Here is a 23,812-nt window from a genome sequence, read left to right on the forward strand (position 1 = left end):
AAGTATTCAGTGCTTTATTTCATCCTCAAACCCAAGGAGCAGAGGCTACCGGGGCAGCACCACATGCGTGCAGGCAGGGGAGATGCACGGAGCTCGGCACGATGTGGATACTCAGAAATGGACAGGGGCACAACCAGACCTGCTCAAAGGCCAGCGCAGCCCAGGCTCAGCCAGGGCCACCAACCAGGGCACCACAACTCCTGGAGGAGGCTCTGTCCAGGGTCTGGGACATCCCAGGCAGCGCTGGCAGTGCCTGCACATCAGGGGCAGCTGCAGGGACCCACGTGGATCCCTCGTGGCCAAGCATGGTGCAGGGGGAGCACCGGTTCCCAGTGCCTCCCAGTGCAGGACACAGCCAAGCCCTCCTGCGCTGTGGCCACACCACAGCATTGGCTCCTCCCTCAGAGCCTGGGGACACTGCCAACACCCAGCTCCCACTGATCTACACTACTGCCACACCAGTCCCCTGCACCGCTGCAGACCTTGACGGCCAAGCACAGCGCAGGTTGAGCGCTGGCTCCCCGTGCCTCCCAGTGCAGGATGAGGCCAAGCCCTCCTGCACCGTAGCCACACCAGAGCAGCAGCTCCCTCAGAGCCCAGGGATGTTGCCAGCACCCAACTCCCACGCTGCAGCCAGAGCCCGTGGATGGGGGTGACACCAGGACCTGTCCCAGCGCAGCAGCACTGTTGCTGAACCCCAGTAGTTCCCAGTCCAACGGCACAAAACACATGTGGACATCAGAGCACGAACTTCCAGCACCAGCCTGCCCGTCTCTCCTCCTCAAACCGGGCTTGTGCCGTAGCACAGGACCCTTTCAAGCACCTTTTTCTTGCTGGAGAGGACATCTGGGAAAGGTGGAGCTGGAGGGTGTGGGTGCTCTCAGCACCTGCTGCACCCCTGCACTCTCCTGCCTGGCTCCTTGGAAGCTGCTCCCTTCCATATAGGGATGGGCTGGGACTCTGCCCGGCTCCAGATGGGACAGCAGCTCCCAGGACTCAGCGCGGGCTTAGGAGGAATCTGGATGGAGGCACCACAGCGCCTTCCCCTGCAGCAAAGGCTTTCGAGAAGCCAAGGCTGCTCCACTCTGGGGCTGCAACCAGAGATGCAGGAGCAGCAAATGCTCCTTCTCCCAAGTCTGCCTCAAGCTTTGAGGTCCAAAAGGACACCAGCCCTTTTCGAACAGCTTGGCCAAGGACTTCCAGCTTGGAGGAGGAACCGTGAGACTACCCAGGTGAAGCAGGCACAGGAAAAGGCTCGTTGCCCCTGTGCCACAACACTGGGAGCAGAATCCTGCTCTGCCCGAAGCATCTTCTGAAGAAACAGACACTTGTCTTCCTTTGTCCTCCAGGTGCAGCCAGGGACCATGTGCAGACAATTGCAGTGCCCAGAACCCCAGGATGACATTGCAGCAACTCCACAGGGACCACCCCAGTAGCAGCAGGGGAGGGAAGGGGCTCTCTGCCCCAACCAAGGAGGAGCAGCACCTGCCCAGCATCACCGGCTGTGGCACAAGGCTGGCTAGAAGTGCTTGTCCTCCACCAGCGAGCTCACCACCAGCTCCTTGTTGCCGAAGTCCCAGAAGGCAGTCATGTGGAAGGCCATGTTGGAGAGGACGACCAGGTACTCCAGGAAGGCGAAGATGGTGTACACTGGGGAAGGAAAGGCAGCAAGGGAGGAGAACCAGGGAGCCAGATCTGCCCTGGGAGCTGCGGTTCTCTTGGGACATCTCCCTGGTGTGGTGGGGTATGGGGTGGGAGGAGAAGGGGAGCCAGGAACTGTCCTGCAGGAGCTCTCTTGGCTCTGGGATTTGGCAGGCAAGGTGTCAACCCAGCCTCCCCCACTACATGCACATCCACTCATGGACATCTGCCCAAGAACATCCCTTACCTCCAGGGCCGCAGTACCAGTTGTGGTGGAAATAGACACATACGGCAAATGCAAAGGTGATGAAGGTGAAGAAGAAGAGCAGCTGCTTCCACTTGTATGACTTGCGCTCCTGGAACAGGCAGAGAATCGGATTACAGACCTGGTCAGTCTCTGCTGTAAACCCTCATCCCTCTCGTCTGGCATGGCAGGGACCCAATGAGGCTCTCCGTGGACACTGGAGATGCTGGAGCACCTACATGGAGATAACCCCAGCCATGGACAGGCTCCATGTGATGGGGACGACTCCTACAAGGAAATCACCCCAGCTATACATGGGCTTCATGTGGCGGTGATGGCTCCTACATGAAGATCACCCCAGTCCATGGATGGGCTCCCTGAGGTGGTGATGGTTCCTACATGAAGATCACCCCAGCCAAGGATGCAGACAGCGTCCTGCAGCTCCCCAAAGGCCACCCAATGTCTCTACCAGACAGTAGATCCTCCAGCTGCAGTCAGGGTGGCTGCAGGTGGCCCCAGCCTTGCCTGGTGCTGCCCAACCACCCTGGTGCAGGGAATTCCCCAGCATGTGCTGCACCCCCTTGCTGCTCCTGCGTCAGGGCAGGAGGAAACCACATGAAGGGGCAGCAGCCACGGTGGAGATGCCGGAGAAGCCACCCTGGCACCGTGGGGGCCCCATCCTGGGGGCCAAGGGTGCGGCTCTGCCTCACGTGGCAATGGCATCCCAGGAGCTGTGGTGGGTACCAACTCCAGCTTCTCTCCTCTCCCACCATGCTGGGCGCCATGGATCAAGAAATCCAATGCACTTGGGTAAAGATTCTGTGGCAGAAGAACCCCAAGAGGATGTGGAGGAGACCCCCAGGACCTCCATCCTAGCACAGGATGAGGTCCTGGTCCCCTGCCACTAAGCCCCAGGGCTAGAAAGGACAGGGTGGAGATGTCACAGACAGCCCAGATAGTGGCTGCTGTTCCTGTTTCTGGGTGGGAGGGGAATTTCCCCTTCGCTTGACGTTTCACGTGAGACAAAATCTCTGCTTTTTGGGACTGCTGAGAACAGGGAACATTTCAGTTGCCCCATCACTCTTTCCACCTCCCCGGAAAGTGCATAGCTGACACCATGGTGTGCACACAAACAAGTCATTGAGGGAGGAAAAACCCAAGAGGAAGGGTGGCTACACTGTCATCTTTGCCGTACAAGGACGCAGAGCAATGCCACCCCACGGGGAACCGCCAGGTCCTTCCCCATGGCACCGGGACCCTCCTGCATGGGCAGAGCAGCAGCCACATCCACAGCCCTGATGCGGAGTGGTGGGAGCAGAAGTACCAATCCATGAGTGAAACAATGATGCGTGGCTGGGGCCGAGGCTTCGCATGGAGTTTCACACCGGAAAAGCAGGTGGCAAAACAGCCCTGTTTGCATCCCGGTCCCACGGCAGTGGAAACCGTCATGGGGCAAAGCAGCAGCAGAGTCCCGCATGCTGCGGCAAGGTGCGTGGCAGCTCTGCAGTGGGCTCCCCTGCAATGTTCTGCACAGCACTGCACCATGTCCTACGGCAACGCACTGTGCTGCACAGCACTGCACCGTCTCATACGGCACCACATGGCACCATCACATTTGACACTGCATTGTACGGCACCGTTTCATATGGCACTGCACCACATCATGTCATACAGCACCAAGCTGTGCAGCATAGCATGGCACTTGCACCATGACCCATGGCATCACATTGTGGAGCAGCAAGTGGTGCCAGATTTCTTAAGGAGCTCCATGAGGACCAGCAAACGGTGCCAGATTTCCCAAGAAACCCCATGAGGACCAGCAAACAGTGCCAGATTTCAAGCCAAGGACTGCTGAGAAACCCCTGTTCCACAATGTGGGCATCTGTCACAACGTGTGCTGTGTCCCAGCCCTGTGCTCCCCTGGGCACCGGCAGCACAAAACACCTGACAGGTGAAACCCCCTGGGGCACTGGGCTGAGCTGGAAGTGCCCTGGCATTCGGGATGAACACTGAGGTATCCGCTCACCCCTGCAACTATGGGTCAGGTTGGTGCCAGCGCAGGACTCGCCCTACAGAGAGAAGCAGAGAGTACGTATGGAGGGTACACATGGAGGGCATCTCTCCACCTATCAGGGGCCACAGCAGGAATGGAGGTGGCCACTCCTACTGGGAGCCTCTCTGGGATCCAGGACAAGGGGTGCGTGGGGGCAGGAGATCCCCAGGTCCAGAGCAGACTGGCAGGCTGAGGCCTCCACATTCCAGCTCCCTGAGAGGAGAAAGAGGGACGACAAAGTCCAATGGAGGTGATGACAGAATCACCAGGTTGGAAAAGAACATTGAGATCATCAAGCCCAACCATACCTGCCCATCACTAAACCATCCCTGAGCACCTCATCAACCCAGCTTTTAGACCCCTCCAGAGATGGAGACTCCACCACCTCCCTGGGCAGCCTCTGCCAGGGCTTGAGAATCCTTTCAGTGAAGGTATTTTTCCTGATGTCCAATCTGAACCTGACCTGGCACAACTTGAGGCCATTTCCTCTTGTCCTAACATGAATGACTGTGACACGCACTGAGGATGGTTCTACAGCCTTGCAAACCCAGAGGGAGAGTGGTGCTCCCCTCCTTCTCAGGGAAACCTGACCCTAACCCAGACCCCAATCCCACAGAGCAACAGCGCTGAACCTGCTCCCGGCAGAGCTGACGCAGAGGGATGCTCCCTCACCCAGCACAGGCAGCAGCCATTGGGATGGGGTGATTCCAGCTTCACATTCTCCCCAAGACCTCAGGTCGCACACTGAGGCTGTGGTGCTCAGCTGCCAACCCCAGCTTCGCAATTTCCTCCTGGCAAGAGAGGCCGGGACACCCGGTGTCCCCTGCACGCTGGTGTCACACAGCTCCCCCCGCACTGTCCCTCCAGAGCAGGATTGCGTGTCTGGCCCAGCAAACCACAGTCGGATTATATTTAGCACAACAGAGCTGAGGCACATTCCCTGTGTGCACCAAGGTGAGTCAGAAACAGATGATAGTTTTGAGCTGAAAGATGGAGATTGAGATGAGATTTTAGGAAGAAATGTTCTCCTGTGAGGGTGGGGAGGCCCTGGCCCAGGTTGCCCAGAGAAATGGGGGCTGCCCCATCCCTGGAGGGGTTCAAGGCCAGGCTGGATGGGGTTGGAGCCCCTGATCCAGAGGTGTCCCTGCCCATGGCAGAGGGGTGAAACTGGATGGGCTTTGAGGTCCCCTCCAGCTCAAACCATTCCATGACTGTATGATGGGCAAGAGGAGCGGCTGCACCAACCCAGCTGGGACAGCCCTGAAGCCCCAGCCTGAGATACTGCCCTGTGCAGCCTTGAGCCCACTGAAGGCAGCCAGCCTCTCCTTGTCCTGCCCAGGGGAGCCCCAGTCCCACAAACCCAGCTCCAAGGGCTGGAGAACAGCTGCCGAGAATCATGGAATTGCTTGGTTGGAAAAGAACTTTGAGATTATCAAGCCCAACCATACCTGTCTATCACTAAACCATCTCTGAGCATCTCGTCTGCTCAGCTTTCGAACCCCTCCAGAGATGGGGACTCCACCACCTCCCTGGGCAGCCTCTGCCAGGGCCCGAGAACCCTTTCAGTGAAGGTATTTTTCCTGATGTCCAGTCTGAACCTGCCCTGGTGCCACTTGAAGCCATTTCTTCTTCTCTTATCGCCTGTCACTTGGGAGAAGAAACCAGCACCCACCTCACCAAAACCTCCTTTCAGGTAGTTTTAGACAGCGCTGAGGTCTCCCCTGAGGTTCTTTTTCTCCAGACTAAACAGTCTGAGGGTCCTCAGACTCTCCCACAACCTCTGGGCTCCAGGTCCTTCCCTGGCTCCGTTCCCTTCTCTGGACACACTTCAGCCCACAACTGAACCTAGGATTCGAGGTGCGGCCTCCCCAGCAGTGAGTGCAGGGGGACGATCCCCTCCCTGCTCCCGCCGGCCATGCTGTTTCTGGTACATGCCAAGAGGCACAGGGGCTCCTGCTTCCTCCAGAAGAAGGACCCTGCAGAGTTCCAGCCCCAGTTCCTGATGTGGACAGTGAATGGGAAGGCAAAGTGACATCAATTGCAAATGCAATAGCTGTGCTCTCACAAGACCTTTCGAGCTCTGGCGGACAGCAGCACCCTCAAGACTACATACACAGCTCCCACCTCCCCATCAAGTGACCAGGTGGCCAAGGCCAATGGCATCTTGGCCTATATCAGAAACAGTGTGGTCAGCAGGAGCAGGTAGGTGACCTCATCACTGTCTACAACTGCCTGAAAGGAGGTATTGAGGTATTGGTCTCTTCTCCTGAGTGATAAGCGATGGGATGAGAGGGAATGGCCTCCAGCCGTGCCAGAGGAGGTTCAGGTTGGACATCAGGAAAAATCTCTTCACTGAAAGGGTTCTTACACCCTGGCAGAGGCTGCCCAGGGAAGTGGTGGAGTCCCCATCCATGGAGGGGCTCAAAAGATGGGCAGATGAAGGGCTTGGGGTTATGGTTTAGTAGTGGATACGGCTGGGCCTGATGCTCTCAAAGGTTTTTTCCAACCAAATGATTCTATGATTCGATTGCTTCCGGCTCCACTGCAGTGAACCTGAACACCAGTGGCCCCAGCACCAAGAGCTCAACACTGGGATATTTATAGAGGTCCTGTGTGAGCTGCAACCCCCCTCCACAGGCTGCGGTGGCTGGACCAATGCTCAGGTTAACAGGGTGGTGAGGAGCATGGCTGAAATCACGTGCGTTCGCCAACCACGCTTGCAGAACACTCTGCACAGCTCCAGGAGCAGCTGGAAACTGAGCTCAGCTGTCCTGCTCTGGCAGCAAGAGCAGGAATGGTTTCACCAGCACTGAGCGGGAAAGGAGAGGCAGCAAAGCGTGCTGGATGCCTCCCAGCCAGGCACCAGCCACCTTTGCTGTGCTTACACAGCCGGGATTTACAACGGAGCAGCACCTCCGCCACCACTCTTGCTACACAAGATGCTTTCCCAGCAGCTGCCAGCTCAACCTGCACACCCCGTGGAGCAGGATGTCTGTGTTCTGAACTGCTGTGGGACACAGCCCTTGTAGCACAGAGGGACCCAGCTCCACCAATGGGCTCAAAGCAGCCCAGCCAGCGGCCACGCGTGTTTCCCAGCCAGAACCACTGGTGACAGCAGCTGCTGGGGTAGGAGGAAATGTGTTTGCAAACAAGAAGTGAAACTGCTCTGCTTTGCTGCACCGCTTGTCATCTTGGCCATGCAGAGCCAGCCGTGGGAGGAGGGTTCTACAGGGCACACAGCTGGCCAGGGGCATAGTGTGACTGCAGAGATGCCACCAGGAAGGGCAACATCACACCAGCCACGCACCAGGGACAGGGCGCGCTGCCTCCAGGCCGCTACGATCAGAGCTGGAGGCTCTGGCTCCATTTCCCTTTCCACTTCGAGCTCTCTTCTCTGCTTTGCCCCTTCCCCTTCTATCAACCTGCTTTCTCTTTCCTTCCCTCCGATGGGACTTTATTTTCCTTTCTCTTGCTGTTTGCCACCTTGCAACTGGAAACCGCCCATACTTCCCCATCACAATCAAGTTCCCCAGCACCTTCCTGCCCTTGCAGAAAGGCAGTTGCAACACCAGCCTCGGTGAAGGCGAGGCTTTTGCAAGACTGGTTCCTGTCACTCACACACTGTAATAACAACTGGAAGGGAACAGTTTTGAGCTGAAAGAGGGGAGATGGAGATGAGATCTTATGAAGAAACATTTTCCTGTGAGGGTGGGGAAGCCCTGGCCCACGTTGCCCAGAGAAGTGGTGGCTGCCTCATCCCTGAAGGTGTTGAAGGAGGGAAGGATGGGATGGAGTTGCCCGTCCTCACTTGTACCCTCCTGCCACCTCCAGGGCTGGGAGTCACAAAAGTGAACAAAAAGCCCCCCAAATTGACACCAACAGAGCCAGAATCTGGACCCGAGACACCATGACCCATAAGAGGACACCACAGTTTCACAGAATCATGGAACGGTTTGGACTGGAAGGGACCTCAAAGCCCACCCAGTTCCAACCTGCTGACAGGGGCAGGGGCACCTCCCACTGAATCAGGAGCTCCAAGCCCCATCCAACCTGGCCTTCAACACCTCCTGGGATGGAGCAGCCACCACTTCTTGGGGCAAGCTGGGCCAGGCCCTCTGCACCCTCACAGCAAAACATTTCTCCCTAAATTTCATCCTAATCTCCCCTCTTTCAGTTCAAAATCATTCCCCTAATCCTATCCCTGCACTCTCTGAACAAGAGCCCCTCCCCAGCTTCCCTGGAGCCCCTTTCCATACTGAAAGTTGCCCTAAGGTCTCCCCACAGCCTTCTCTTCTCCAGGCTGGACAACCCCAAGTCTCCCAGCCTGTCCTCATACATGAGGTTTTCCAGCCCTCGCATCATTTCCATGGCCACCTCTGGACTCGCTCCAACAGCTCCATGTCTTTCCTGTGCTGAGGACTCCAGAACTGGATGCGGGGCTCCAGGTGAGGTCTCACCAGAGTGGTGCAGAATCCCCTCCTTGGCCCTGCTGGTCCCACGGCTTTGGGTGCAGCCCTGGCCAAAAGCACCCTCTGGCCTGGCCAGGTCAGCAACTTCTCCCAGCTCCTGCTGAGGCCAGCAGTTCTCACCAGCCACTCAGCTCATGGCAAGCAGGATGTGGCAGTTGCACGGCACTGGCCGCAGCCTCAGGGAGCCCCATTGCCCTTTCCTGCCAAGCCAAGCAAGCGCGGGTATTGCAGGAGAGGGGCTGAGCCCACCAGTGGCCCCGTGGAGGAATCCAAGCAGTAGGATGAGTCCCAGGAGGCCCTGCCCAGCCCAGAGGAGCCATGGCCCCATGGGAGTGATGCACAGCAGGAGCCTCCATGCTGTCACACCACAAGACAGTGATGGAGCGACAAGACAGGTCTCCAGAGCCAAGGTAAGGGGCACTGCCTGCTTTTCAAAGAATGCCACCCCACGTCAAGCCCTCAACCTGCTTCACCCAGACACATCCAATCTGGCAGCCGACTCACCACCCTGCAAAGATTTCCTTCGTGGAGGAACTCACCCGCTGCGCTTGCTCCCTGGGTGACAGCTCCATCTGCCGACACAGAGCCCCACAGGGAGCTGGGGTCAGGGACACCACGCTCCCCAGCAGGCGGGGAGAAGCTCCTGTTCCCAGAGGGGTCCTCTCCCCGCAAGGAGACACACAGCTTTGGGGTGAAGCTCCCCTCCAACAGCAAGACCCTCCCTGGGTGGGAGGAGGAAGACACGCCAGACAGTGGCACCATGCCTGGTGGTGGCATGTTCAGTCAGAGCATCCCTGTGCCCCCTACACTCCCACCCAAGGATGTACCATGATTGACACATCCTTGGAGCTGGGGCAGGTGCACCAGGACACACATCCCCACACACCTCGAGCCCTACAGTGTCAGGGAGAGGGGAACCAAGACAAGCTGCCACCTTGTCCATTGAATAGAACAGAATAGAATCATTACCCCTCTCAGCTCATTCTGTCCAAACATCACCCAACCCCAATGTGACAACTGAACCCTGTCCCCAAGTGCCACAGCCACACACTTTTTGAACCCCCCCAGGGATAGGGACTCCACCACTGCCCTGGGCAGCCTCTGCCAAGGCTTCACCACTCTCTCCAGGAAGGAATTTCTCCCAATATCCAATCTCACCCTCCTCTGGCGCGACTTGAGGCTGTTTCCTCTCATCCCATCACCTGTTCCTTGGAAAAAGAGACAGGCACCCACCTCACTCCAACCTCCTTTCCGGGAGCTGCACAGAGAAATGAAGTCTCCCCTCAGACTCCTCTTCTCCAGATTCAACAGCCCCAGGGCCCTCAGCCGCTCCCAAAATCCCTGCGCTTCAGACCCTCCCCAGATCCGTTCCCTTCTCCGGATGTGCTCCAGCTGCTCAAGGTCCTTCTTGGAAGGAGGGGCCCAGAACTGAACCCAGAATTCAAGGTGTGGCCTCAACAGGGCTGAGTGCAGGGGGATGATCCCGTCCCTGCTCCTGCTGGCCACCCCATGGCTGATCCAAGCCTGGATGCTGTTGGCCTTCTCGGCCACCTGGGCCACTGCTGGCTCATGTTCAGCTCCTGTCAACCAGCCACTGTGGCACACGGCCAGAGATGCCGTCCTGCAGGACAGGCGGACAGGTTTGCTTCCCCCTTGGCCCATTCCCAAGAGGAGCCACGCAGCACCGGCACAGGGAACACACAGTCTACTCCAGCAGTGTATGAGAAACTTGCTGACAGCACCCAGCCACACTAAGCTCACAGGCTTTGTGGGTGCAGGCAGCTCACCCAGGGAAGCCGACATCCCATGGCAGCTCCATGAAGTGGCCATGGAAGTGCAGACACCCAGGATGAGCTCTGAGCAGCCAGGCCAGCAACTCCCACCTGCTTTCAGACCCTTGAGAGCAGGTAACGAACCAACCCCAGTGGGGAATGGGGCAGAGGAGGGCAGCCTGCAGGCAGAAGTGCTACCAGATGGCAGCAGGACCAGCCCGTCAAAACATCACCAGTGGGACTCTGCTCATGATGTTCCCTAACATGAACTTGGGAGAACCACTCTGGGATTGTGGTTGATGGCAACCAAGAGGGCCAACCGTGTCCAGGGGAGCATCCAGCACAGCCTTGGCAGATGGCTGAGGAAAGGGACTGTCCTGCTCTGCTCCACACTGGTGCAGCCCTACCTTGAGTCCTGGGTGCACTTTTGGGTGCCACAGGATAAAAAGGATCTAAAGCTTCTGGAGAGCAACCAGGGGAGGGCATAGAGTTGGAGAAGGGTTTAGAGGGGAAACCGTGTCGGGGCAGCTGAAGTCACAGGGTCTGTTCAGCCTGAAGAGGAGACTGAAGGGAGTCATAGCAGTTAATTGCTCCCTCACATGGGGAGGAGGAGGAGCTCATAGAACATGCTCATAGCAGTTAATTGCTCCCTCACATGGGGTGGGGGAGGAGGAGCAGGCACTGAGCTCTTCTCTCTGGCCAAAGGGAATGGCAGGAAGATGCATCAGTGGAGGGTTAGTTTGGACATTAGGAGCTGGTTCTTCACCCAAAGGGTGGTGGAGCACTGGAACAGCTCCTCAGGGAAGCAGTCACAGCGCCAAGCCTGACAATATTCCAAAAGCATTTGGCCAACGCCCTCAGCCACACTGTATGAACGTAGGGGTTGTCCTCTGCAGGGACAGGAGCTGGACTTGATGCTTCTGAGTTCCTTTGAACTCGGATCATTCTGTGATTCTGTGTTAGCACCAGAGAAAAGCCAGACATTTAGAGGCAAGCTGATCCTCTCCAGTTCTGATGCTGTGATGGCTCAGGGACGCATTACCCCAGAGCTATCTGCCCCGATCTTCCAGATTCAATGGGTCAGGGACACTTACACCAGAGTTCTCTGCCCCAATCCTACAGTTCTGATGCATCAGAGATGTGTTAGACCAGAGCTCTCTGCCCCAGTGCTCCAGTTCCAATGGGTCAGGGACACATTACCCCAAAGCTCTCTGCCCCAGTGCTCCAACTATGATGGGTCAGGGACACATTACCCCAGAGCTCTCTGCCTGCAGTCCCTGCCACAGGCAGCGACGTGTCCCCATCGCCATCAGGGCATGCGGGCTCACAGCTCAGCGAGGGAGCAGCCACAGCCACTGCCTGCACCAACACTGCTGCTAAGGTGCCACAACCACACCACATGGGCTTGCTGCATTGCTGCAGCCTGCAAAGGTGTGATGCCTGCAGGTGGGGGTGGCCGCTGCTCAGGGAGCCCTTGCCTGAGCTGCAGTGCCAGGGGGAAGAGATGCAGGTGTTTGGAGTTCTTGCAAAAAAACCAAGACGAGCCCAAAAAGATGAAATAAATATAGGAAGCTGCAGGAGAGTTGCCAAGGAGTGATTGCTGAGCTTCTGTTCTCGTCATATCACCAGAGATAACATCACTTCCCAGTGAGAGGGGAACCTCAGACCTCCAAAAGTCCCCTCCACAGGGCATTTTGCAGTCCAACAACTGCTGAAAATAAGATAGTGAGGGGACAGGCTCGGTGAATTGCCGGAAGGGGACAATAAACAGACGTGATGGAGCAGCAGCCTCAGCAAGGCGTGCTCTGCCATCCGAGCAGACTCTACACTCTGCACCCACCCTGCCCTGCATGTAGTCCCTTCGGAGATACCAGCTCCTGGCTCTTACCAGCTCCCGGCTCTTACCAGCTCCCCAGCCCTGAGATAAGTGCACATGCTTCGTAGCATTTCCCTCTGCTTTGCAAAGCCATCCCTGCCTGGGGAACACACCCCTGGAGCCCATTCCCCACAGGGGACTGTGAGGGTTGGACTGGAATCAGCCAGGTGAGATGCATGCCAGAGGAGAAAAGGACATAGAGATCAGGGGAGCCCAAGACCCAGGCAAAGCCATGCACACAGGAGGGACCCACAAGCAGAAGCAGCTTTTGCATATGGAGTTTCAAAGCTGAGCATCCAGCCAATTGGCAGGGTAGCGGTTCTGGGAGGAAAGGGATAACACAACATCTGCTGGCTGCTGCTGGCAGCTGCTCCCACCTTGCGGAACCAGCAGGTTCCTGGTTCCGTGGCACAGAGAAGCCAATTTCAGTTCAGAAACAGGCATCCTCGCACAAGGAGAAGGGTCCCCAACCCCAGGGATGCTAAAATGGGGCAGCTTTCAAACGTCAGCTCTAACCAAAAACCAGAAGAAAAGAAATTAAAAATTCTCTCCCACCTTTGTTTTGGTAAATAATGAATTTTGGTGACCTTTCCCAATTTCACCTGGTGGCCTTAACCACTCTACTGCCTGGTTATTTCACAGGAGAATGACAGCCAAAGCCCTCCACCGCCAATCAAGAGAGCCCTCCCCAGTACCCAGCGCGGCATGGAGAAAAGGAAGGAAAGGTTCTGTACCTCGGGACTTACTGTGTGTTTCTTAGTCATCCTCCAGAGGATGCACGTCAGGAGCATGTGGCCCAGAGCCGACGTGATAAAGACGATGAAGGCATTTTCATGGATTGCTGAATCAACAAGACAACAGGTTTCCTGTTAAATCTGAGCCAAGAGCACAAGGGGAATTCGGGAAGGGCCGCTTTCTGCAGGAGACCCAGCACCCAAGAGGTGCTGTGCATCCAGCACCAGCAGCACTTGGGGGTCACAGGGTCTTTGCACGAGGCAGGCACAGCACAGCTCTGCATCCTCTGTGCCCACGCAGAGGAGGGGAAGGAGGATTTAATGACAAAGCTCCTAATCTGCCTTGTGGTCCCCTGCAAGCCCAGGGCTAAAAGATGCTAGAAGACTCATTCCGAAGGTGCCAGGAGGGGGTTTATGCACTCTGGGACCTGGTCTTCCCACGGCTGTAAACCTCAAGCACCCCTGAGAGAGGCTCAGTTTCACCACTGACATTTGTGGGGAAACTGAGGCACGGAGGGGGTTTGTGGGGTGAGCCAGTCCAAGATCTAGAACTGGCCTCCTGCATTACCTACCTAGCCAATTAATTCTCATCTACCTGAAAAGAGGTTGTAGAGAGGAGGGTGCTGGCCTCTTCTCCCAAGTGACAGGGGACAGGACAAGAGGGAATGGCCTCAAGCTCCGCCAGGGGAAGTTTAGGCTGGACATTAGGAAAAAATTTTTCACAGAATGGGTCATTGGGCACTGGAACAGGCTGCCCAGGGAGGGGGTTGAGTCACCTTCCCTGGAGGTGTTTAAGGCACGGGTGGACGAGGTGCTAAGGGGCATGGGTTAGTGTTTGATAGGAATGGTTGGACTCGATGATCCGGTGGGTCTCTTCCAACCTGGTGATTCTATGATTCTATGATTCATCAGCCTCAGCATCGGGGCCATTTTGTGTGTGACTGAATCAGCATGGATTTAGGGTCAGGCTGGAAAGGCAGATCGAGCAATGCTAAGCCAGGGCAGCTCTCAGAACCCTGGAGCCACACACAAAGCCCTTGCAATCTCAGGTGAATTATTCTCAAACGAGTCCTTCTATTTAAGAGTTTCCCAGCCTCTTCTCCCTGAATTGAACCACAGGATGAATTCCCAACCACCTGAATACGAGAAATGATCTTCCCTGCTTCGCCTCTTGATTCCATGGGAAGGGAAAGCGCATATGAGGAGTGCCGGTGAACCGTCAGGGGTGAAGAGGTGACCCGTGTCTGCCAGGAGTGATTAACCTGAGACTGTCCTCGTCTCAGCACGGCAGCTGAGGTCTGGAACTTTCCCCACAAACCTGAGATTAGTCTGTAATACGGATCTGAGAAAACTGGGTGAGCGTCAGCTCTCGGCACGGCTTTGGCCCAGCTGCTCTGCCGCGCGTCAGCCTTCCCCTTGCAAAGCTTGGCATGCACTGGGCAGAGCCATTTGGGTGATAAAGCCTTTTTGGTATCATAGAATCATGGAATCATTAAGGTTGGAAAAGCCCTCTCAGCTCATCCAGTCCAGCCGTCAGCCCAACCCCACCACGCTGACTGAACCCTGTCCCCAAGTTCCATGGCCACCTGGTTTCTGAACCCCTCCAGGGATGGGGACTCCAGCACTGCCCTGGGCAGCCTCTGCCAGGGCTTCAACACTCTTTCCAGGAAGGAATTTCTCCCAATACCCAACCTAAACCTGTCCTGGGACAACTCGAGGCCATTTCCTCTCATCCTATCACTTGTTCTTTGGCAGAAGAGAGCATTCCACCTCACTCCAACCTCCTTTCTAGGTGCTGTGCAGAGCAATGAAGTCTCCCCATAGCCTCCTCCAGACTAAAATCATCTGCGTTTCCACTTCCCCATCTCACAATCCTGGCTGTGAAGGGACAAACCTTCTTCTGCCAACCTCCCCTCATCAGTACTGCTCCAAAATTCCTCGTCCTGCAGCTCTGGTCTGGCTTCTCTTTGTGAGGCTCTGTGCCTACATCCTTGAGTGCAGTCCCATAGCCAAACACCAAAACACCAAATTCCTCGTTGTCAACCTTGAGCTGTGCGCAGGGACAGCAGAACCAGGACTCTCCTGCTGATGAGTCCTGGGTTGTTTCTGCTGCAACAGCACCACCTTGCTGGCTCATGGATTTGAGTCGAGCCAAGCCCTGGAGCCTCTTCCACACTCAGGATGAGGGAGCAGGCGGGTGTCTTAAACTCATTTCACATGAGGCCTTGTAGGATAAGGGCATTTCCCAGACTTTCGCGTCCGTATTTTGCACATGCTGATTTAACTTGAAAAACTCTGATTTCATTTTCAGGTCAACCCAGGACATTTTCTCCCCGTAGTTTTGTGGAAGGGCACTTAAAATGCAGCTGCAACAGAGTAGAGGCTGGAAGACAGAGTCAAAGCTTAGCAGTGGAGACAGAGCAGACAGCAGGGATGGGCACTGACCTGCTCAGCTGCATGAGACACCTTAAGAGTCAGAAGTTGGAGCCACTTACTGAAGTCCGATTCCAGGCTTGATACAGAAATCCAGCCCACAGTTTCAGCCAGTTATCAGCAACCAAGAATTTTGGGGAAGAACACGGCTGTTCAAATCATGGGATAGTTTGGATTGGAAGGGACCTCAAAGCGCATCCAGTTCCAACTCCTGCCACAGGCAGGGACTCCTTCCACTGGCTCAGGGGTCTCCAAGCCCCATCAATCTGGCCTTCAACACCCCTAGAGATGGGGCAGCCACCAATTCTCTGGGCAACCTGGGCCAGGGCCTCCCCACCCTCATGAGAAAATTTCTGCCTAAGATCTTATCTCTATCTCCCTTCCTCCAGCTCAAAACCGTTCCTCTTGTTCTGTCCCTGCACTCCCTGATCAAGAATCATAGAATCACTAGGTTGGAAAAGACCTCCTAGATCATCGAGTCCAACCATTCCTATCATGCTCCTCCCCAGCTTTCCTGGAGCCCCTTTTCATACTGGAAGCTGCTCCAATGTCTCCATGGAGCCTTCTCTTCTCCAGGCTGAACAACCAGAACTCTCACAACCTGTCATTGTACGGGAGGTACTCATTTACATATACATCTCTATATGCAGGATAATTTAGAAATTATGGACACCATTTTGCTCCATAAATACTTATTTTAACACAACAGGTTTGGGTTTTTTTACTGTTTTTTCCTTCCAAACTGGCTCTTTGGCATGAAGTGAAGCTCTGCAAAGCATCAGTGAGTGACACTGCTGGTACCCATTCTGCACAGAAGCGTTAGGAGGAGGCACTCACCATAGTTTTCTGATGAAGACACGTATGTCAGAATGAGAAGGGCGAAGTTCTCGAGCAGGTTGAGAAGCAGGTTGAAGTGGCACAGGCGCAGGTAGCGAGGGTGCGAGCAGTGGCAGCTCTGGTAGTGGTTCCAGTAGGCGATGGCCACCAGGAAGCGCGGGGCCGAGTGGAGGCCGATGCAGAGGCGCCAGACGTAACGCTGCGGGGTCTCACCTCCAATCGCTGCACTGATGGACGGGAGGTAGTTTGGGACCTGGACAAGAGACATCGGCTCGGGGGGAGAGGCACAGGCAGTGTGTCCCATTGTTGCATTTATAGTTCTCCAAGACACTAAAATTGGGGGTATTCGTTTTTTTATTTTAAATAGAATCATAATATCACAGAATTCTGGAATGGTTTGCGTTGGAAGGGACCTTAAAGATCATCTAATTACAACACCCCTGCCATGGGTAGGGACACCCCTCCCTGGATGCAGGGGCTCCAAGCCCCATCCAACCTGTCCTTGAACATCTCCAGGGATGGGGCAGCCACAACTTCCTTGTGCAACCTGGGCCACAGCCTCACCACCCTCATTGTGAAGAATTTCCTCCTTACATGTAGTCTAAATCTTCCCCTCTCCAAGTTATACCCATTCTATCTCCAATTTATAGCCACCGTAGAATGCTTTGGGCTGGAAGGGAATTTTATTGGTCATCCAGTCCAACCCCACTGCAGGAGCAGGGACATCTTCAACCAGATCAGTTGCTCAGAGCCTCATCCGATGTCACCTTGAATGTTTCCAGGGATGGGGCCTCCACTAATACTATTTATATTAATAAGTTTATTCCTATTTCAAAAGCCAGAAAAGGTAATGCGGCAGCAATGTGATGAGACAAGAGGAAATGGCCTCAAATTGCACCAGGGCAGGTTCAGATTGGATATTGGGAAGAATTTCTTCACTGAAAGGGTTCTCAGGCACTGGCAGAGGTGGTGGAGTCCCCATCCCTGGAGGGGTTTAAAAGCTGGGCAGACGAGGTGCTCAGGGATGGTTTAGCGTTAGACAGATACAGTTGGACTTGATGATCTCAGTCTTTTCCAACCAAGCTATTCTATGATTCTATATCCCTTCTCATCTCTCAGTCGTGGTGCCCCATATCTCCTCTGCCCCCAGGTTTGAGTAGAGAAGTGTTCATGGATTTGTGAGCTCAGCTCTAATGGCGAGAGCTGAGAGCAAAAGCAGGCAAAGACAGCGTTCACGGTGGGACACAAAACCAGGGAAACCATCAATACAGCCCCACAACAAACTCCCAGCCTCTGGACTTTCACAGCTGGAGGCCTTTCTGAGCCAGGCATGATTGTTACGCACTTGTAACCCATCATCCTGCTGTGCCTCCTGTGTCCTGCACAGAGGCGTTCCCAGACGGGCTGCCCTCAAGGTATCCAAGAAGGAACTGGTTCCTCAGGACCTGCCACCTCCCTCCAATATCTCTCACTTCTCAGACTGGCAGAGGGGCGCATTGGGTCCCCACTTGCACTATCCAGGCCAGCCACAACCTCAGAGGTCTCCATCTCAGCATACCCTGCTCTCAGGCCAGCATCTGTTCCTGAAGAGCCCTTGTGTCATCACTCCAGGAAGAGGAGCTGTGGGACATCTCTGAGCATCCTTGCTGCCCTGCCCCATATGCCCATGTTGTGAGGAAGGGACAGAATCACAGGTTGCATGTGCACATTTTTCCAAACCGAACTGCCCTGGAATTTCATTGCTCCATCATTCCTCTTGGCAGCCTGCCTCACCCTCCCTGCTCCAGGATCTCGGCACCACCATCAGCCCATGTCACCTCACCGCATACGGGCATGAGGAACAACACAGACCCTGCAAAACCCCGGGCTCATCTCTGGATGGTGTGAGCATCGCCAGCTACTCCTGCCACCTGTTCACAGCTTGTAACCAGGTACTTATGTGCCATAGCTGCTTGAAAACCCTGGGGAGGAACCTGTTCTCATCTCTTCTGGAAATCCAGGTGGTCCCTCCCAACCTGAGCTCCCCGAGCACATGCTTGAGGCACCTCTGAAGAGCTCTGAGGGGCATCAATTCCTTTTATAGATGCCAGGCTAACTCTTCCACAAGACAGAATATTTAAAATCTTGGAATGGTTTGGGTTGGAAGGGACCTCAAAGCCCATGCAGTTCTTCCCCCTGCCATGAGCAGGGACACCTCCCACTGAATCGGGGGCTTCAAGCCCCATCCAACCCAGCCTTCAGCACCTCCAGGGAGGGGCAGCCATGGCTTCTCTGAGCAATATGGGCCAGGGCCTCCCCACTCCCATAATAAAGGATTTTTTCCTAATGCCTAATCTAAATCTTTCCCCTTCCAATTTAAAGCCATCTCCCCTCATCCTATCATGCAAGGGCCTTGTAAAAAGCCCCTCCCCAGCTTTCCTGCAGCCGCTTTCCACACAGGAAGTTGCTCTAAGGTCTCCCTGAAGCCTTTTCTTCCCCAGATTGAACAACCTCAATTCTCTCAGTTTGCCCTCATAGCAGAGCTTCTCCAGCCCTCGCATTGTCTCCATGGCCTCCTTTGAACTCGTTCCAACAGCTCCATGTCCTTCCTGTGCTGAGGACTCGAGAACTGGACGCAGAACTCCTAGTGGAGTCTGACAGAACAGAGAGGCAGAATCCCCCTCCCGCCCTGGTGGTCCCATGGTTTTGGATGCAGCCCAGGACATGGTTTGTTTCTGGGCTGCAAGCACACGTTGCCAGCTCACGTGGATCTTCTCGTCAATCAGGACCCCAATTTACCAACCCTATTTATCTGTAGCTTCATCAGTTTTACTCCTCATCAATCACCAGTGCCAGACATCAGCCTGATCAGTCTGAGCTTCCCTTAAAGATCCAAAACCTCAGTTGCAGTCCTGAGGCATCACAAGTCCAATAAAATAAAGCAGTGGGAAAACCAAGGAGAAGACAGGCTGCCCCAGCTGAGCAGCCACCACTTTGTAGGGCTTTGCATTTTGGTGGTGAGTCACTTACCCCGCAGTGGGTCGCTGTCGTCTCCTGGAAGTGAAACAGTAGAGACCAGATCACACAGAAAAGGAAACCAAAGAGTGGGCAAAACACCGTCCCAACAGCCAGCGTGGTGAAACGGAGCCGGAAGAGGATCCCATCTCGATCCAGGGGCAGTGGTACCTGCAACATCTTGATGGACCTGAAACCAAACAAACAAGGAAGCGTTTGATGGGGTTTTTCCATCCACCTGCAATGCCCAGCCCCGGGCAGGAATGTGCACAGAGGGCTGGCAGAAGAACCCAGGCAGAGACAGTTCCTTACACCCGTGTTTAATGTCCGCATGGCCCCACGGCGTGCAGCGAGGACAAGCAGCCCCGAGCCTGGGACTCATGTACAACAGCAAGCTGGGTCAGAGCAGCCCATGCGTGGTGGGGACGTGCAGGCAGCGGGGTTGTGCCTGCTCCAGATCGCGAGACCGATTGGGCTGGAAAGGCACGTGAGGTCCATTCAGCGGGGCACAGCCATCCAGACCATTCCCGCACAGGACAACGCTGACAGAGCAAGGATGCTGTGCAATGGTGTGAGCCACAGCTCATCCAGTGCCTCCCCAGCCACCGTGCAGCAGCCCCGCACCCAGCACTGTCCCAGCTGGGTGCTCAGCACCTTTACAGGCAAGACTCAAGCTGCAGGATCAGGACCCTGTGAGTCCTGTACCTCACATGAGAAAGGTGAAAAACGCTGTTGCCCACAACATCCTTCTAGGGAAGCTTAGGAACCATGGAATGGTTTGGGTTGGAAAGAACCTCATCACCCAGATGACCAGATCACCCAGTTCCATACCCCTCTGTGGGCAGGGACACCTCCCACTGGATCAGGAAGCTCCAAGCTCCATGCAGCCTGGCCTTAAACACCTCCAGGGAGGGGGCAGCCATGGTTTCTCTGGGCAACATGGGCCAGGGACTCCTCACCCTCATCCTGAGTGGGCAATGAGATGGATCTAGAACTGGTAGAGCTCAGAGGAGCTGGGATCAGCAGTGCAGAGTCTTGTTGGAAGCCCATGGCCAGTGCTGTTCCCCAGGAGTTCAGCACTGGGCTCATATTCATCCATGACCTGGATGAGGGGACGGAGTGCACCCTCAGCACCTTTGCTGATGGCACAACACTGGGAGGAGTAGCTGGTCTGCTCGCAAAGAAGAACCTAATGAAGTTCAACCAAGGCAGATGTGGGGTTTTGCATCTCAGTAGGAACAACCCCATGGACCAGGACAGATTGGGGCTGATCAGCTGGAAAGCAGCTCTGCAGAGGACCTGGGAATCCCAGTGGACAGGCTGACCATGAGCCAAGAATGAGCCTTGGTGGCCAAAGAAGGCCAAAGGGATCCTGGTGTGATGGAGATGAGTGTGGGGAGCCGAAGAGGGGGATTCTCTCCCTCTGCTCTGCCCTAGGGAGGTCCCATCCCAAGTCCTGTGTCTAAGTCTGGGTTCCCCAGCTCAAGAAAGGCAAGGAATGAGTGGAGAGAGCCCAGTGCCGGGCATAGAGGTGAGAAGGGGACTGAAGCATCTCCCTTAGGAGAAGAGACTGGGAGATTTGGGTCTGTCCAGCTTAGAGAAGAGCAGATGGAGAGGGGATCCCAGCCATGCTGATCCATATCCAGTGGGCGAGGAAGGCAGCAGGATGGGGCTGGACTCTGCCCAGTGGTGCCCAGTGACAGGACAAGAGGCACTGGGCACAAACTGAAGTCCAGGAAGTTCTACCTGGACATGAAGAGGAACTTCGCTTGTGGGCAGGAGATGGAGCCCTGCAACTGGCTACCCAGGAAGGTGTGGAGACTCCTTCTCCAGAGGGATCCAACCTGCATGGATGTGCTCCTGTGCAATGGCTGGAGATGATCCTGCTGTAGCAGGGGTAGGACTGGATGAGCTCCAGAGCGCCCTGCCAACCTCACCAGGCTGCAAGTTGATCTTGTGTTGCTCATCAGCCCAGGCAAGCCGGGACAAGCAACTTAACGAGCCCTGGCCTCCGCTCAGGGCTCTTCACCAGCTCAGTCCCGACACTTGTTGCCTGCTCTCCTGCCCTACTGCCCTGGCTGCTCATCCTTAAAGCTTCCCACACGACCTTGGCCACAGCCCAGCCAGGGTTAAAGCCACACTAAATCAGTCCTGATCAGAGGAGGCCGTGGAGATGATCCAAGGGCTGGAGCACTGCCTGTACAAGGACAGGCTGGGAGAATTGGGGTTGTTCAGCCTGGAGAGGAGAAGGCTGTGGGGAGACCTTAGAGCAGCTTCCAGTACAGAAAGGGGCTCCAGGAAAGGTGGGGAGGGGCTCTGGATCAGGGAGTGCAGGGACAGGGTGAGGGGAATAGTTTTGAGCTGAATGAGGGAAAATTGAGATGAGACCTCAGGAAGAAATGTTCTCGTGTGAAGGTGGGGACGCCAGGGCCCAGGTTGCCCAGAGAAGTGGTGGCTGCTCATCCCAGGAGATGTTGAAGCCCAGGTTGGGTGGGGCTTGGAGCTCCCTCATCCAGTGGGAGCTGTCCCTGCCTGTTACAGGAGGTGGAACTGGATGGGCTTTGAGATCCCTTCCAACCCAAACCATTCCACGATTCTATGATTCCATGATCATCGCATGCATCTTCCCTCAAGCTCTCCTCCTGCCCCCCTGACCCCCCACCTGTGTATCCTGTGCCCCGAGAATCCCCTCCTCCTGAGCACCCCCCAGAGACTCCTCTGAGCACTGCGGGACCCCCGAGACCCCCTTGGATCCCTCGGAGACCCCACCCGAGCCCCCTGAACACCTCAGACACCACCCCCCCGTCTCAGACCGCCCTTTCCTGGGCACCCAAGAGACCCCCTGGACCCCCTCAGAGAACCGCCCATCCCTCGGCACCCTGGACCCTTTAGAGACCCCACCCCAGCGACCCCAGACCCCCTCCCCGAGACCCCCCTTCCCCAAACACCCCAGAATCCCCACTCTGGGCACCCTCCCCCTAGGAACCCATACAGACCCTCCCCCCCACAGAGACCCCCGTCCCCTGATCATTCCAGATGCCCCCGAGACCCCAGCCCAGGCACCTCTGAGACCCCCACCCCCAGAGACCCCATGGCCCCCCTCTCCCCGGGCACCCCAACGACCCTCCCGAGGCTCCCCTCCCCCCAGGGACCCTCAGCCCCGGGACGCCCCCGCACCGCTCAGCCTCCGCCGCGCTGCTCCATGCCCCGGCCCGGCTCTGCGGCCACGCCTCCGCCTCCGGCTCCTCCTCCGCCCGTTGGGGCTACTGCTTCTTCCTCCTCCCCCTCCTCCCCCTCCTCCCCCTCCTCCTCCTCCGCCCGCCCCTTCCTGCGGCTCCGGCTCCGCTCCTCTCGGCTCCGCTCGGCTCCGCTCGAAACCGCTCGGCGCCTCTCGGACCCGTTCGGCTCCTCTCGGAACCTCTCGGCTGGGTTCGGCTCGGCTCGGCTCGGCTCGGCCCCGGTCGGCTCGGCCCCGGTCAGCTCGGCCGGGCTCACCCCTAACCGGCTGGGTTCGGCTCCGCTCGGAAGCGCTCGGCTGAGCTCGGAACTGCTCATCCTGATACCGAAAATGCCGTCACGTCAAACCCTCTCAGACTCGTTTTGGAGGTTTAGGAAGCGAGAGTCCTTTATCAGCCCGGGTAGCGCGCGGGAGCGATCTCCATCCGTCCCGTGCAGCCGGACAGGAGCCGGGACAGGAGAGATTTCCCACGTACATGCATACGGATAAATTTTCCCAGAAATGTCATTTTAATGTTATTATGAGAGTCACAACAACTGTTGCTAATTCGGAGCTGGCTCCAGCTCTGACCGGTTGCATCTGAGGTAGGGAAAGGCTGCCGGCGGGGTTCCAGCAGCAGAGCCTCTGTTCACACTTCAAATAATGAACAGCGTCCGGAACAACACCGTTTGGAAGAAACCTTGCTGTCTAACTTTCAAAAAACGCAATTGCTTGGACGAAATTGAACTCTACTTTAGCTTAAATAAAAAATATTCCACTCTCTCATAGTGGCTGGGTTTGTCAGTCGCTGATCGGCGGAGTTCGTCTGGGCTCGGCTCCGCTCGGAACCGCTCGGGGGCGCTCGACTCCTCTCAGCTCACGCGGCTCCGCGGCCGCTTTAAGCCTCTCAGCCCCGCCCTCTGCGCCGCTGGTGACACAACCAGCCGAGCGCTCGCGATTGGGCCGTTCGGGACGAGCCCCGCCCCTCAATGTCCCGGATGTCGGGTGGGGCCGCGGCGCGGCGTTCTGGACCCTTCCTCGGCCTTTAGCCCCGCCTCCTCCGCCGCGCGAGGCCCAATCGGCGGCCGCGAGGGCGCGGCACCGCCCAATGGGCGCGCGGGCGGGGCGGGGAGGCCAATGGGCGCGCGGGGGCCGCTGGGAGGCGCGCGCGGCGGGTTGTGACGCAGCTTCCTCCTCCGCGCGGCGGCGGCGGCGGCTCCGGCCTGGCCGCCTCCCTCCCTCTTTCCCTCTCTCCCTGCTTCCCCTCGCCGAGCGGTGAGCGCCGGGCTGCCCCCTGCGAGACACCGGGGAGGGTGAGGGGGGGAGGCACCGGTAGCGCGGGGGGTTAGGGGTACGGCAGGGGGAGGTACCGGTCGCGCCGGGAGTTCGGTCCTGTTGTGGTGGGGGAGAGGCTGGGGGTACGGGAGGGAGAGGTGCCGGTCGTGCCGGGAGTTCGGTCCGGTTGTGGTGGGGGCCGTGGGGAAGGAGCCGGTAGTGCGGGGAGTTCGGGGTACGGGAGGGGGAGGTACCGAGCGCTCGGCC

At 56.6% G+C, this 23,812-nt stretch overlaps 2 protein-coding genes across 5 annotated transcripts in view; one reads left to right on the forward strand and one right to left on the reverse strand.

The window, feature by feature from the left end:
* PGAP2 (post-GPI attachment to proteins 2) lies at positions 1–22,336 on the reverse strand. Of its 4 annotated transcripts, none has more exons than XM_069881698.1 (5): positions 22,231–22,336; positions 19,069–19,243; positions 16,060–16,312; positions 1,889–1,997; positions 1–1,650 (listed from the first exon to the last, which is right to left on the reverse strand). In XM_069881698.1, exons 2-5 carry the CDS (start codon positions 19,231–19,233, stop codon positions 1,008–1,010), a joined length of 1,170 nt encoding a protein of 389 aa, XP_069737799.1. In that variant the 5' UTR covers positions 19,234–19,243; positions 22,231–22,336; the 3' UTR covers positions 1–1,007. The 4 variants fall into 4 exon arrangements, with proteins under 4 accessions (XP_069737799.1, XP_069737798.1, XP_069737801.1 ...); XM_069881700.1 differs by lacking the exon at positions 22,231–22,336 and adding an exon at positions 12,802–12,896 and having other exon boundaries at positions 1,383–1,650; positions 19,069–19,397; XM_069881699.1 differs by lacking the exon at positions 22,231–22,336 and adding an exon at positions 12,790–12,896 and having other exon boundaries at positions 1,383–1,650; positions 19,069–19,396.
* Positions 22,337–23,477: 1,141 nt separating this feature from the next.
* Positions 23,478–23,812, forward strand: part of NUP98 (nucleoporin 98 and 96 precursor) — a 43,907-nt gene continuing 43,572 nt past the window's right edge. Inside the window, exon 1 of the mRNA XM_069881674.1 lies at positions 23,478–23,545. The gene's annotated coding sequence lies outside the window, so the exon portion shown is untranslated. The remainder of the gene's footprint in view (positions 23,546–23,812) is intronic.

The sequence above is a fragment of the Phaenicophaeus curvirostris genome, unplaced genomic scaffold (assembly GCF_032191515.1).
Source record: "Phaenicophaeus curvirostris isolate KB17595 unplaced genomic scaffold, BPBGC_Pcur_1.0 scaffold_59, whole genome shotgun sequence".
Taxonomy (NCBI): domain Eukaryota; kingdom Metazoa; phylum Chordata; class Aves; order Cuculiformes; family Cuculidae; genus Phaenicophaeus; species Phaenicophaeus curvirostris.

Bases quoted from the DNA above. Each gene is read 5' to 3' on its own strand.
- PGAP2 (XM_069881697.1), bottom strand. From the start codon at position 19,386: ATGCGGACATTAAACACGGGTGTAAGGAACTGTCTCTGCCTGGGTTCT. The intron at 1,998-16,059 runs GTGAGTGCCTCC...TGCCTGTTCCAG, and splicing joins GTCTTCATCAGAAAACTATG to GAGCGCAAGTCATACAAGTG. The intron at 1,651-1,888 runs GTAAGGGATGTT...TTCCTTCCCCAG, and splicing joins CTGGTACTGCGGCCCTGGAG to TGTACACCATCTTCGCCTTC.